Source organism: Lynx canadensis, chromosome C1, assembly GCF_007474595.2.
Source record: "Lynx canadensis isolate LIC74 chromosome C1, mLynCan4.pri.v2, whole genome shotgun sequence".
Taxonomy (NCBI): domain Eukaryota; kingdom Metazoa; phylum Chordata; class Mammalia; order Carnivora; family Felidae; genus Lynx; species Lynx canadensis.
Window position 1 is genome coordinate 160572869 of NC_044310.1, and position 15648 is coordinate 160588516.

Here is a 15648-nt window from a genome sequence, read left to right on the forward strand (position 1 = left end):
AGAGAGCGAGACAAGAGTGGGGGAGGGGCAAAGGGAGAGGGAGACATAAAATCTGAAGCCGGCTCCAGGCTCCAGGCTCTAGGCTCTGAGCTGTCAGCACAGAGCCAGGCGGGGCTGGAACTCACAAACCATGTGATCATGACCTGAGAGAAGTCAGAAGCTTAACCGACTGAGCCACCCAGGCGCCCCTATATACTTTTTAATTGACCTATTGCACAACAAGATCTAGTGGAGGGTCTATCTAATGACTGTAATTGAAGATATTGTAACTATGATGTGATGTAAAAAAAATCTATGGGTTCTACTCGAGACTAAAGCATAGGTACTTATCCTACTGCCCGTGGTGCGTTGCCTACCTTCATAAAGGAAGGAAATGCTAAATGCCAATTAGAGGTTAGTGAAAATAAAAATGTAAAAATTTTTTTTGTCATCCAAATTTCACAGTAACTCTGAATTCTCTTTTCCCTGGTTAAGAATCCCTGGGGATAAAGTTGCCCCAGAGATCAACACCTCACTGGAGGCCCCACCCATGCTCTGGAGGCAGGAGCCTTTAGGCCACCCACACAGAGCTCAGAGCTGACTCTGGGTGGGGACCTAGTCCCGGCAATTTGGGGGGCAGGAGAGAAGGGCTCCTGAGCCCTTGTCGGTACCACCTTAAACACCCATCCTTTACTGTTGAGGGGCTTCTTCTCAGCTTCAGAGCACCTACAAACCAAGTTTCAAATTGCTGATACCAGTGTGACTTCTCCCAAAAGCTCTCCTTTTCACCTGGTCAGATCCCTCCCTGGGTGCTCTGGGTCCAGGCTGAGCTTGAGTTTTTCTCATCTGCAAAAGAAATACCCATCTCATAGGAGTGTTCGGAGGGTTAAATGAGATAATAGCTGTGAGCTGTAAATTGTATAGCACCATCAAAGTTTGGGCTATGATCATTTTTGACGGTTAGTTCTTTGAGGGCTGAAAACAATCCATGCAGCTCCCTTCCCCGAGTATCTGGCACGCGTTAAGCGCTCCATAAACACTTGTGAACTGAATGAAGTGCGCATTTGCACGTGGGCTTGGGTCGGCGAGAATCCGCTGCTTAAGGCGATCAGTGCCGGCGCAACACCGGCAAGACTCCTTGCTAACAGATAGTAAACGCCTTTCTGGCTCGGTGCCGAATTGCAACCACAATTCCCAGTGCTTCTTTCCCGAAGGACCCCCCAGACGGGGCTGCTGGGCCGAGAGCTCAAGGCCCACCCCCCAATTCCAGTCTCCCACTCCGGCTTCCGGGCCAGGTAGGAGGCTGCCGGAGCGGCCAGGGGCCGGCCGGGGAGGGGCAGCGCGGGGACGCAGCGCAGCCGGGCCGGCCGGGAAGGTGCCGGCTGCGGGCCGGGTGGCGGGCGCGCGAGGAGGGGCCAGAGGGGTGGGGAGGGGCGGGGCCGGCGTCCTCGTCACTTGATAAAACGCCTGTGAGTCTCCAGAGAACAACGGGCTCATTCAGCCACCGGGAGCTGCCCGCGAGGGGGAGCGGCCAGGCGGAGTGCGCAGCTCGTCCCGGGGGTGGGGCCGGGCGCGGTGGCCGGAGGAGACTAAGGTGGCCGCGGCGGCGGCGGCAGCAGCGGCAGCAGCAGCAGCAGCGCGGCAGCCTCGAACCCGGCCCCGAGCGCAGGGCGGCCGCCGCGGCTCCCGCTCCTCTCCACTTGCGCCCGCCCATGGCGGCCGCCGGGCAGCTGTGGCTGCTCTACCTGTCCGCGGGTCTCCTGCCCCGGCTCGGCGCCGCCTTCAACTTGGACACCCGCGAGGACAATGTGATCCGGAAAACTGGGGACCCCGGGAGCCTCTTCGGCTTCTCGCTGGCCATGCACTGGCAGCAGAAGCCCGAGGACAGGCGGCTGTAAGTTCCCCGACTTCCCACCCCCGCCAGGGCGCCGGCCTGCGCGCGAGCAGGGGCGAGGGCGCGCCGCGTTCCCGCCAGCCAGCCCTACTCGTGCGTCTGCCCCGCCCGGGATTCTGCCGGCCCCCGGGGGAGCGCGGCCCGCTGCTCGCCGCCCCGCCCGTCGCGGCGCCTCCCCCCATTTGGCCTTGGAAGCCGGAGGACCCGAGGGCCGAGCCCCGCGGACCCCGGCCCCGGTGCCAGGCGGGGCTGTCCTCGGCCCCGGGAGAGTTTACTTTTTTTTTTTTTTTTCTTTTTAAACAAAAGTGCTTTCCGGAGGTCCTTCCCTCCGGGCATGTTTGCTGGGAACCCGGCAGGTGGCACGCTTTGCTGAGCTTCACGTGTATGTTTGGGGCGAGGGTGACCCGGGGTGTAGGGTCGCTGCATCGCTGCTGTGGGCTTGCTGGGAGCGTTGTTCGGAAAGATCCAGGCCTTTCCCAACCGCACACACTACCTGGTTTCCTTGAAGACTCGCGAGCCCGGCAGAAGTTGGAAAGCCACTTTTTATCCTGTCTTGCGTGGCTTTCTCTGAACGGCGGGCGCTCCTCTGGGAGCTACTCTTACACCCCAACTTTCCCCCCCCCCCAAAAAAAAAAAAGATGAAATTGACCAAGCACCTGTTCTCTTGACTAAGATCAGCTGAGAAAACAAGCCCCTATGAGTGGTGTTCCCGGTCCCCCGCCCAGGCCCCAAAGCGCCCGGCGGGGGGTACCTCAAGACACTTTGGGCCCCTGCACTGGGCAGGCCCAAGCTGAAGGGTTAAAGCAAAATGTCCGATCTGGGCTGGGGCTTTGCAAACAAGGTTTGGAAATGACCCCCCTCCCCCACCATAGCATAGCGGTGTTCCTCCCGGGAGAAAGTGGAGACTGGCACTGCTTAGCTTCTCCTTTTCTTTCTTAGACGGTGTTGGTTCCCACATGATCAAACTATTTAGGCTGGAGAGGGTTTGGGAGCTTAGTCCGACCTAATCGCTGTGGGCCTTCATTCTTGATCTGTACTACCGAAAAATAAACTCACAGAAGGTCCCTCCTCCCTCAAGGCTTTTAGTGGAACCGAAGCCCTTCCAGGACCAACAGACCTGAGAAAACAAAGTGCAGCCCCAGTAAAGAGAAGACTGTGTTTATGAGAGACGAATGGGATTCTAGAGCTGGAGGAAACCTTTTGATTTCTGAGTTAAGAACTTCAGAATTGGTGAATCTTAAAGTCAGGATTTTCTGATAACACCTGCTAGTGAAGCAAAGAAACTAGTAGGGGGTGGGGAGGCCCAGGGCTGGTGGTCTGAGGGCTGGCCAACTGCTTATACTCTGCCTTCTTTTAGTAGAAATAATTGTCAAGCTGTAAATCTGAAATGAAAGGTGGTTTCTGTTACCTCAGTTAATGGATGACGTTTAGTGTTTCTGAATACTTAGTGTGTAAATGTACTTCCACCCATATGGAGAGTTTGAACTGGTTAGTGCAGCAATGATTGTGGGCCAGCGGAGGGAATACGTTCTGCTTGGTATTCTCTTGACCTGACGCCTACTGAAGGTGATGGCTTCCTTGGAATACTTGTTCAAGCAAACATTGTGAAGGGGAAGTATTGGGGCAAGGAAATATCTGGGATGGAGACTTGCAAAATGTGACTTTAGCCAGGAATCTCTGTCACTACGAAGCATGCCTGCTAAAACTTGTTACTGCTGTTAGAGTCCCCTCCCCTTCTTTTGGTAAAGTATTCCAGCTTCAGGAGCAGCTTTGGTCCTCCCGGGAAAACCACACACACAGGCCATAATCACATCAGTTGTCACCTTTGACTGTAACAGTTGTGGGTGTAAATAACAGCCAGTGAGATTGAGACCCCACAACTTCTGGTCCAGTGTCCTAAACTCTGCACTCTATAGAAAAGTTCAGTGGGAGTATTTCAGGGAACCAGTGAGAGAGGCCTGAGCTCATATTCCTTCTGGACCATGTAGCAGCTGTTAATTTATTTTGAACCTTAGTTTCTTTATCTGTAAAATGGAGCTATTACTGCTTAATAAGGTTATTGTAAGGATTAAGAGATAGCACGTACAGTGCTCAATTCCTGCCTGGCATGGGTACTTGCTGACTAAGTGGCTGTTAGTGCTGATAAATTTAGAAGCACTAATTCAGTTCCTACTATGTGCCAGCTATTGGACTGGTGTTAACCATTCTGATTGTGACTGCCAAAGAGCAAAGCCAAAGTTTATTATTGTAGGTGGCGTGATGGATATTGTAAACTCTTAAGTTACATTTATGAAACCTGTGTTCAAAGCAGTTTAACTTTAATTGGTCATAATTAGACTGATAACAAAAAGTGGATTTGCTGACCAAGGGACTTCATTGAGGCAGGAGAAGTAAAGATGTGTGGGAATATCAGATGAATGCACTGTTATCGAAACTGTCATAGATTTTTGTGACTTAAATTTTCTACAGTGTTATTTAAATATTTAACACCAATTGAACTCAAGTTAAGATTTTATAACAGAATAACGTATCTGAGAGCCTTGGGACATGTTGGGTGTTCCCAGGACTTTGGGGACTATAAAACTGACCTAGAGACTATAAAACTTCAGTCACGGTTTTAGGCTGTGCATTAAGGAAGTTTGAGACTCCAAACGATGATGAGATAGTCGTCTGAGTTACCGAGGTCAGGGTCTGCACTCCTTGGGATCTTTCGTTTCTCTTAGATATTTAAGGTTGAGTTACCACCCCTGCCAGGTAGATGGTGCAGGATGACACCTGTGGGTATGTCCGTTCTATGAATCATCACCCTTAGCTCTTCTTGGAAGAGACGGATCTATGTTTGACTATAAAGCAGAAACTAGAAGGAAGAAATCTGTAAGTGCAATTCTTGTAGAGCAGTTCTGGGTTTTTCCTCGCCCATTATCTTCTTTTGGGGAACTTTTTGATCCTCATCATCTTCCAGAGGCTCTCCAGGCCCCTTGTCCCTTCTGACTCTGTGATGTTTGCTTTTGATTTTTCTCAGACTAGTGATGCTCCTGCTTTAAAAATCATTAACTAGAGGTCATCTAGTCCGACTGACTCCCTTTATAGATGAAGAAACTGAAGCTGAAAGTTAGGAAATGTCTAAAGTCTCACAACTGGTTCAGAATCTGAATAGAATCTGGATTTGAACTTGGTGTTTCTGACTTGTGCTCATGCCATCTCCTAAAGGAAAAGTCAGAAATGTCCTTCAGACCTGGAGGAATTGGCCGGCATCTGAGTTTTGGAAACGCACTGTGTTATGTTGATTTATTAAACTGCTTTCCATGTGAATCGGGGCTATCTGTTTAAGTATCTGTGCCTGGACTCTCTTCTAATTGACCCTTATCCAGCTGGCCTTGGATCAGCTTCCGGGTTCTTCTTTCTTTGCCTCTTATTCCCTCCCCTTCTGAAAAAAGCCCAGTGAGGGGTGGCTGGAGCCAGCCAGGGCTCAGAGTTGCATCCAAGATGTATGCCTTAGCGCTTGCTTTCTTGAGTGCATTCACAGTGCCATGTGGCCCAGGGCCAGCATCCAGGGACTGTGCTCGGTCACCTTGAGTCCTGAGATTAGAGAAAGCTCCAAAATGGGCAGGGAGACTTAGAGATCTTAGGACTCCGCAAGAAGGAGAAATAGACCAGTTTAATTTTAACACAGGGTGGTGTGAGACCAACCAGGTAATGACTTAGGGTTTGAAAAACAGATCAGAGTACCCATGGTATGAATAATTTGTTAAGAGTCAGGTTAAATGCTCTTGTAAGACTCTCCACATTTGTAAAGAAGCAGTCACTGTGTGTTCTTAGTTGTACTCTGTTTTAGCATAACAATAACATTAAGATTTAGTTTAAGCTTTGGTAACCAAATGGAACTCGAGCTATGGCACATGGTTACCCCGGGACCTGGGCTCCACATACTACTGTGGACAGAATTGGCCGGTGAATTATTTGGCACTTTCAAGAGGGATAGTGGAGACGTAATAGAAAATACTATTGTATGTTTAGCTGACCAGGTCGGTTTTATGTGGAACACTGATTGGTTCTCAGGCAGCCCATCGTAAGAAAGAACATAATCATATCTCAGGAGCCAGTTTAAATTTCTCCATGAAAGCCTTTTGAGCCCAACCTACACTATAGCAATTTCTTCTTTGAAATCTGTAGCACTTAGTATCATGTGTCTGACAGTTCTGATGGTTTTGTGTTTAACTGTTATCTACCATTTTCAAAGGATGAACCAGTCTCCCCAGCTGGATTATAGGTAATGTGAGGGCAGGGGTTTTATGTTCATTTCTTTGCCTGATAGCACCTAGCATATGCCTTGAAAATACCATGAAGTCCTATCACACAGTCAATGTAACTTGTGAAATCCACTCTTTCAGCTCAGAGTAGAGAGAGAAAGAAATCCCTTTATTTAACCCCTTGCCATTCCCTGCTCAAAGTAGCCCTTGGACTCTGCTACCCCCAAGGAAAGGGAAGCATAATAGGCATAATAGGCATCCAAGACCTTCATTCTCGGTTTTTGAATTTTCAAGGATTCCAGTCCCAGCTAAGGGATTTTCAGGAGTGATTTTAAATTACATTTGATTTTTGCCTTAAAGGTGGCTGACCCACACTGCAGTGGGTTCTTAGGATTTGTTGGTTGTTATAATGAGACTAGATAGAGATGATGGCTGTAGAACAAGATCCTGAAAGCACTTGGCAAGGATGTGCATGGGTCAAATGGGAGTAAGCATGTGAGGGTACTAGTGAATTGATGGCTAAAGCTTTAGTTATTCATGGCTGGTAAGGGAATCTTGGATATGTGTAACTCTAGGGGCCATGGTGGGGAAGCTGTTAACTTCCTCCAGTGGGAGCTATAGTCTAGATCCCAGTTGTGATTTGGTTGGGACCTTGTGTCAGAAACAAATTCGGACGGCTTCTTGGGAGGGTGGTCAAGACTCAGCTGCAGTAATGGGCACCAGGGGCAAGGCCAGCCCCCGTTCTTTCTTACCCTTCTGTGTTTGTGTACAACTTGAAAATCAAATAACTTTATATTTGCAAGGAACCTTAGGGATTTTTTTTTTTTAAGTTTATTTGGGAGAAAGAGTGTGCATGTGTGTGTGCACAAGCAGGGGAAGGGCAGAGAGAGAGCATCCACACATGCATGCAGGAAAGAGAATCAATCCTAAGCAGGCTCTACGCTCAGCATGGAGCCTGATGAAGGGCTCAATCTCAAGATCATGCGATCATGACCTGAGCTGAAATCAAGAGTCAGTCACTTAACTGAACTACCCAGGTGCCCCAGAATATTAGGGATTCTTAAACCTGTTGGCCATCAGGGTAACTTATATAAACATACACTTCTAGGCTCATCCCAGGTCTACTGTATGTGGATGTGATCCAAGAATCTGCTCTTAAAGTTTTCTAGGTTTGAGCCAGATGAGCTTTCCTTTTTTTACACAGAAGATAGCATAATGTAGTGGGTAAGAACAGATCCTAGAGCTATAGTCTAGTTCCCAGCTGGAGCCTAGAGTCAGCTGGGATGAAATTCTGCTCTGCCATTTACTAGCTATGACATTGTGCAGGACAGCTATAATTCTGCACCCGGTTCCAATGTATGGGCTTTTTCCCCACACACCACCAGTTGGGTAATCCTACAGTATCCAGTTGTGACACCATCTACCCGGAGATGGCATCAAATCCCACAGATTAAGGACTCAGTCCTATAAGACTGCCTTCTCCCACTTCAGATGCCAGTCCCAAGTCCAGGTTGTCACTTGTGCTTGTGATGGATGAGCTGTAGATTGGAGGTTGCTATGACCTCTCTCCTTGGGTTAATTTATTTGCTGGAATGGCTCACAGAACTCAGAAACATTTTACTTGCTAGATTACCGGTGTATTATAAAAAAAGTACAGCTCAAGAACAGCCAGATGGAAGGGGTGCGTAGGACAGGGATGAGGAAAGGGCACCGAGCTTCCATGCCCTCTCCAGGTGTGCCACCCTCCCTTAAATTTTTACATGTTCACTAAGCAGAGGTTCTCCAAACTCCATCCTTTTGCGTTTTTAAGGAGGCTTCATTACATAGGCATGAATGATTAAGTCATTGGCTATTGGTGATTGACCTCAGCTTCCAGCCCCTTTCCTTAACTGGAGGTCAGGAGGGTAGGACTAGGAAGTTCCAACCCTCTAATCAAGCAGTTGGTTCTCATGGCAGTCAGCCCCCATCCTTAAAGTGTGGTCCAAAAGGAACCATGGATAAAGACGAAATATATGTATTTCTTTTTTAAATGTTTATTTTTGAGAGAGAGCATGAGCGCCCAGGCAGGGGAGGGGCAGAGAGAGAGGGGGACAAAGGATCTGAAGCCAGCTCCATGCTGACAGCAGCAAGCCCCATGCAGGGCTCGAACTCACGAACTGCAAGATCATGACTTGAGCTGAAGTCAGACGCTCAACCAACTCAGCCACCCAGGCACCCCCAAACATATGTATTTCTTACTTCAAATCACAATATCTAATCTGTCTATGCTCTCCTTACACAATTGTAAAGGAGGATAATTGTACCTTAGACTAGTCCTGGCCCAGAATAAGCACTTGGTGTTTGTTAAATAAATGTGGAAACCAAGGCTGTAAGGAGGTGAAGTGACCATGGCACATTGTTGGGCAGGTTGGTTCTCAATCTACATCTTGCATCCTTCTTGGCCTGTGCAGCATGTGGTTTCTCCTTTTGGGTTTGAGTTTGATCATGGTTAAGTGTACATCCTCCCTTTAATTCCATTCTGTAGTTATCATGTTTGGAAAGTACATCTCCGAGGAACTGTGCCTCGTAGTCTTTTGGTAGCTGCCAAGCAGTAGATGAATACCGGTGTGGTTTCACTATGTGGAGATCAGGAGGCAGACTGGTGCAGGGACAGTGAGGTGCTGGGCGGGCAGTGACTTTGTGCACAGGATACCCTTGGAGCGTGGATTGTGACGTTGCAGGATGCAGTTAATAAGGAACACCAACTGTTCGGTTTCCAGATCTTCTCAGACCTCTGACTTTGGAAGTACCCCCTCATCCTTATCCTTGGGAGACTGGGTAATTTGCACTTCCCCCAGGGCAGGGTTGATGATGATTTATTTTCCTGGTCCTTTGGCATTAATGTATGGTAGGAAAGCTGGATCTGTTTGTGCAAAGCTGGGTCTGATGGTTCACAGTGAAGCTGCTTAACGTTGAAGGTGCACGGACAAAGTGTGGAAGTAATGTTCTAGCAGATTTCTGTTTCTTAAGCTGGCACTTGGAATTGGAAATGAGTGATCCCTTGGAACTAAATTAAGAGACTAATTGTTAATTAGCCCTGAACTAGGACAGGTAGATTGGTTCTTCACAAGTGTCCGTGCCTATTAGCCTAATAACAGGGTGGAATGATCACCATCTAATCTGCTGCTGTCTGGCTTTTCTGGTTATGGGTAAAGAAGGCAAGACAATCCCAAGTCAGTTTACTCCATAGTTGGTGTTGCGTGTAGAATGACTTCTTTCACAGGCCACAGGGTAGCCCGGTCAGACCCCAATTTGCTTTCTCGCTGTGTGTCTGTGTCTTTCTCTCTCTCTCTCCCACACACATGCTGGATGCTAGGGTCAGTTACTGTTGTCACTTTGCCTAATCCCAAATTGGGAGAAAGACTTTAGAAAACGTTTAAGACTCTAAAACCAATGAAATTGCACAGAAGGCTGTTCTGAGTTAGGGGGGTGGGGCAAGCGTTACTGAAGCAAGCGTGGAAGGCAAAAGCAAGTACCATGAAGCCACAGATGTCCGCTCGCATGTTTATTTGCTAACCAGCAACATATATTTTGCGTGTCGTACAATCCGAAGATTACTTTTTTTTGAAGAACCACTTCAGATATAGTATAGGAAAACCTTTTAGCAAAATATGCTTTCTAAGCCTGGAAGCATAGAAATAAAAATAAACTTTGGAATAATGTGAAAGGGGCACGCTGGTTAATGAGATGAAGAATAAACGGAGCACAGAGTAATGCCTGTTTACCCAAGGTCTCTGTTTGCTTTGTTTGGTGATACCAATGTCACTGTAGTTTCTTCATTTTGTAAAGGACATCGATTTGTACTGAGGTTATTTTAAGCGTGGGTGTGGGGGGAAGTGTACAAATGATGGTAAACATTTCAGGCCCATAAGGGTAGGATGTCACTGAACTAGAAGTCTCTTGAGCCAAATAGCCTCTTGTCTTTGCAGAATTAGAGCCCTTCTCTTTAGGATATACTGCCATTGATAAAGCAGCATGATCTAAAGTTAGCAAGAGGATCCTCATCAAGGTGAGTCACAGCCAGGGCTGTGGGATGGTTATTCCTGGTGTGAATGGACCGCTTGATTGATAGCAGTGGGATTTTGAAGTCCTGTTTTTCTTTCTATTTGCTGAGGAGAGTAAGCAGCCCTTCCTGGGTCCCTTTTCCACTGATCCATCTGTCAGATGATGGTCTGAGCCCCCTCCAACTGGCAGTGTAGGACCCTCTCATGAGAACAAGGTTTTTTTTTTTTTTAACTTTTTTTTTTTTCTTTTTAGTGTTTATTTATTTTCGAGAGAGACAGAGACAGAATGCGAGTGGGTTAGGGGCAGAGAGAGAGGGAGACACAGAATCCGAAGCAGGCTCCAGGCTCCGAGCTGTCAGCACAGAGCCCGACACGGGGCTCGAACTCACGAGCTGTGAGATCATGACCTGAGCCGCAGTCGGACGCTTAACTGACTGAGCCACCCAGGCGCCCCGAGAACGAGGGTATTTTGAAGTGAAATGGACATGTTCAGAATTCTGCAAGGCTCTGGTGAGATTGGAGATCAGTAGGAAAAGATGTTTAAAATATGTGGGGTGAGGGGCGCCTGGGTGGCTCGGTTAAGCGGCCGACTTCGGCTCAGGTCATGATCTCGCAGTCTGTGAGTTCGAGCCCCGCGTCGGGCTCTGTGCTGACAGCTCAGAGCCTGGAGCCTGTTTCAGATTCTGTGACTCCCTCTCTCTGACCCTCCCCTGTTCATGCTCTGTCTCTCTCTGTCTCAAAAATAAATAAACGTTAAAAAAAAATTAAAAAAAAATAAAATATGTGGGGTGAAGAGAAGTGTTGAAAACCAATTGACTGGGGCTTAAGGAATCCAGCTTTGCTGTGACACAAATAAACCTAAGAGTTTTCAAACAAGGAGAAGCTTAAAGAGACTCAGATGTGATCAGGTCGATACGTAAAGACATAATTCTAGGAAAATGGCACTTGCCCTTGAGGCCTTCTGGCTGCTAGTGGGACCTGGCCTAGGTGCCAACACTTAGGACAATATTCAGAAAAAGTTGAGAGGTGACTTAAAGAGCTGGGTAATGAAGAGGTCTCACATGAACCCACAAATACAAGAGGTAGGCCTGGACACTGTTGGGCCTTTTAGAGGCTCAAGGATAGAGGACCTGGAGAAGGCGGGTACTGATTTAGATGATCCAAAGCCCAAGGGAGGGCTTTGGGGGCCAGCTGGAAAAGAGTTTTAATGCTTAGGACATGGTAAAGCCAATTGAGATACCATATCCTATCAGCCAGTTCAGAAAGACATGTATTTTCTAAGCCTTATATTTAGAAAGGGCCCAGGGCTGCTACAGAGATTATTAACTGAGGGTGGAGACGTGGAGACGCCTCCTCACTCAGGATGATCCCAGGAGGTGAGGGCTGCAAGATGAGAATCCCCCAAGTTCGACAGCACCATGATCCAGAAGCCGTCTGAGAAGGTTTTTCACTGTTGTAGGGTAAGAAATTGATCTTTTGTAAGCTCATTTATTTCTATGTGTGCACATTTATGTATAAATGTATAGTTTATGTTTCAACTTAAAGGGATTTTTTTTTTCTTACTTTACCATGACGAGCAAGTAAAAACTTAGAGGGGAACGTGCTCTGGACGTCTAGGAGAAACCATAATCAACTTTTTTGGGGTTTTGCTATAGAAGTTGTAAGTTCAACAGATACTCAATGAGCGTTTACTATGTATTAGGCACTGTTCTAGTGCAGGAGCTATGGCAGCAAATTAAATAGATAAAATCCCTGCTTAGTTCTCTTGGGGGAGACAGACAAATAGGGGTATTATGTTAGAAGGTAGTAAGCAATACAGAGGAAAAGAAAGTGGAGAAAGGAACTGGGGGGTTGTTTGGCAGTAGGTCAGCCGGGGAGGACTTCACTGAGAAGGCAAAACTGCAAGCCATGACAGTATTGGGGTGAAAGAGTGTTTTGGGCAGCAAGAACACCAAGTGCAAAGGTACTGGGGCAGAAGCATGCCTAGCAAATTAAGAACAGCAAGGAAGCCTGTATTTTCCTTGAAGGCAAATTGTGCAGAACCTCATAGATCATTGAAAGACTTTGGCTTTACTCTTGACTGAGGTGGGAAGCCATTGGAGGGTTCTGAGAAGAATATGACATGTTCTGACTTAGATTTTAAATGGTTTTCTCTAGCTGCTGGATTGAGCATAGACTCTATGAGGGCAAGGATAGATGTGGTGATACTAATTAAGAGACTCCTGTAATAATAGATAAGAGATGATGGTAGTTTGGACCAACGTGGTTGCAAATGATTGGATTCTGGATCTATTTTCAAAATGGAGTCAATAGGACGAAGCAAGAGAGAGAAGAAAACAGTATCTTCAGGGTTTTTGGGCTGAGCACCTGGAAGGATAAAGTTGTCCTATGATGGTTTAGGACAGAGCATAAGAGGAATGGATTTTGGGGGAAGAGCAGGAGTTTGATTTTAGACACGTTAGGTTTGAGAGGTTGAGACACCCCAGTGGAGGTGTTGAGTTGGCTGTTGAAGAAGTGTGAAGTTAAGTTGGGGAGGTTTGGGTGGGAGATACAAACAGTACAGTCCTGGGCCTCCTGGTGGACTGAATGATGAATGAGGTCAAGGGAGTGGGAGTAGAGTCTAAAGGCAGAGCTCTAGGGTACTCCTGTGCAGGGGTTAGGGAGAAGGGGGGCATGGCTAGTAAGCAGGAGTAGATGTGCTCTCCTGGAAGTCACGTGATGAAGGCATGTTGGAGAGGAGATGATCCATCAGTTGTGTCAATGACACTGCGAGCTGATTACTGGGATAGCAATGTGGAGGCCATCCGCAACCTGATCAGAGCACTTGTGGAGGTCTGGGAGCCATGCCTGGCTGGAGTGGGTTAGTGAGAATAGAAGAGGAATTGGAGACAAAAAGTAGGAAGTCAAAATTTTGTTGAAGAGGGGAACAGAGCAAGAACTGGAGGAGAAAATGGGGTCAAGAGGGAATTTTATTATTTTTATGGTGGGAGCAATTGATAGTGAGCTGGGCCATTGATGAGGATGATTGAGTAGAAAAGGCAAAGTGAGCGTAGGAGAGGGGAGGGTTGTCAGTGTGCTAGCTGGGACCACAGCACAGGTGGCTCATCATACCACAGAGTAAGGGCGTACAGATGCAGGCCGGTGGGTTCTTGTCCTGGTGGGAGGCTGCGAGAGGTTTTTTTCTGGTTGCTTCTCATTTCTCATCAATAACAGTAGCTCATTAGCCCAACGTTACTCAATACCTGTGTAGAAGTTTGCCTTGCAGGGGTAAGAACTCCATTCTAGAGATAGAGGAATGTGGGATTGGAATCCCCGCTTCTTCACTTTCTGTGGATTTGACCTTGGGCGGGTTGCTTGTCCTCCTCAGGAAGGTGGAGGTACTAATGGTACCTACCCCATAGGGTTGTGAAGAGGGAATGCAGTGAGGATAAAGCTCTTGGCATAGTGCCTGGCACATCCAGTCAACATCATCTTTTACTGTTGTGGGCCCCTTAGTGGTAAAGGCTGCTGTAGTGATCTTGTCTTGACAGTCTGGCAGGCAGCAGATGCTCCTCTGGGGGGTTAGGTCAAAGGTGAAGTTGCCCCACGGGCAGGGCTGTCACCGGAGTTGGGGGCTGTCCGTAGGCAGACAGGAACTATAGTCTCGCCTTGAGGAGAAGAAAGGGAAACATGGGACTTGGAAGAAGGAAGAGAAAATGGCAACACATCAAAATCCTTTAGCCATCTCTAGTTCCTTGTGCTATATTTGAGCTGCAGAAAACTGCAGCTTTTTATTTTGTTCAATTCTTACAAGGCTCGTATTAGGTGTTGAGTGAACATCACCCATATGGGAGTATATGCAGCTCCAGGATCTGGAACGGTCTAGGATGGCGTAGTGCCCATGTGTCCATCATCCTCCCGCTGTAGGCATCAGGGCATCGGCAGGCAGGGATGTGCTGTGCAGGGTGGCAGTGAGCCAGGAGCACAGCAGGAGTGCTGTCGCCTTGCTTCCTGCTCCTGGGGCCTGGTTGATTGTCTTTGTAATCCTGGTTAACGTATCTAGTGTACCACGGTGTGTATCCAGTCAGAGTGACTTAGGGCCTCGTTGAATTGTCAAGAAGGTAGAAAACTAGACTAAATAACCCTTTGGAGTCTAAAATACTGCCAATTTTCAGCCTCTTCTCACAAGACAAGTGGTATAGGCTAACTAGGTAGCTTGAGGTAAATCTGAATCTAAAAGGAAATAGACTGTCTCTGAAATTATGCAAGAGGATGACTCATCAGGACCTTATCCTCTATTGCCCTGGGGTGTGCCACAAATTAATTACAGAACATCTCCCTGAGGCAGCATGGTGGTGAGTTATTAAAAAAAAAAAAAAAAGGTTATCTCTTTCTAGTGCAGAATGAAATATATGTAAGTTTTTAACCTAAAACATGAGGCTTTAAAGACAGTTTAAGCTTTTAGGCATTTTGGGCTATGCCCCCGTGCATGTTCACCTTCTCCCTGGTCATTCACTGCTTTCGTAGAAGTGGTTGAGAAGCACCCACCAGCCTCCTCTCTATAGAGGGACAGCTGAGACCTAGAATAGTGACAGCTAGATAATGGCAGTGAGGGCCTTGGCACACGGCTGCCTGATGCCTAGTCCCTCTAATGCTATGCCCTACACGTCTACCTTTTGGTGAAGCAGGCTGTTCTTGGAATTAATCATGGGCCACATAATCTTGCCCTTAATAGAGCGGTGTCCTATGTTTTTAAGTGTCTCTCTGGAATAAGGACAGCAAGTATATAGCCACTGTTGCCCTTTTACCCTGCTAATTGTGGACACTCCAAGTGAGCATGGCACTTCTTTCAGCCGAGTCTTAGAATTCTCCAGGTCAGCATAAGTTAGCCTCCGCTGGTGAATGGTTGTCTGCACATAAGACAACACCTGTTTGCCTACTTGGTCTGGCCAGATCCCCTGCTATGGAAGGCACTCTATATAAATGTCTGCCTGATGGATATTATCCCTACCGGTTTGAGAGCTGCTTAAGAGCAAGGCTGGTAGCTTGTCCTTTTTTGGCTCGGATTTCATGGAAATGGGTACCCGGTGGTACTGGTTGAGCTCTTGGAGTTGATTTAATTTCCCAAATACATTAAAGACTTCTAGAGAACAGGAAGTGGGATGACCATTTTTTTAAGAATGATCCTTTCATTTTGGTACTGTTCTTTTGTTTACCATCTTAACGATTTTTAGGTGTACATTTCGGTAGTGTTAAATATAGTCACGTGGTTGTGAATACTTTGGTACTTCTTTTTAAAAATTTTTTTTCAATGTTTATTTATTTTTGAGAGACAGAGTGCGAGCAGGGGAGGGGCAGAGAGAGAGGAGGAGACACAGAATCCAAAGCAGGCTCCAGGCTCTGAGCTGTCAGCACAGAGCCCGACGCGGGGCTTGAACCCCCAAACCATGAGATCGTGACATGAGCCGAAGTTGGCTGCCCAACCGACTGAGCCACCCAGACG

General features: G+C 47.4%; 1 protein-coding gene across 2 annotated transcripts in view; it reads left to right on the top strand.

Moving 5' to 3' along the window:
- Nucleotides 1–1593: 1593 nt before the first annotated feature.
- Nucleotides 1594–15648, top strand: part of ITGA6 (integrin subunit alpha 6) — a 76757-nt gene continuing 62702 nt past the window's right edge. For both annotated transcript variants that reach the window (XM_030326861.2, XM_030326860.1), the window contains exon 1: nucleotides 1594–1873. In XM_030326861.2, coding sequence (XP_030182721.1) covers nucleotides 1692–1873 — 182 coding nt within the window. In that variant the 5' untranslated portion in view covers nucleotides 1594–1691. The remainder of the gene's footprint in view (nucleotides 1874–15648) is intronic.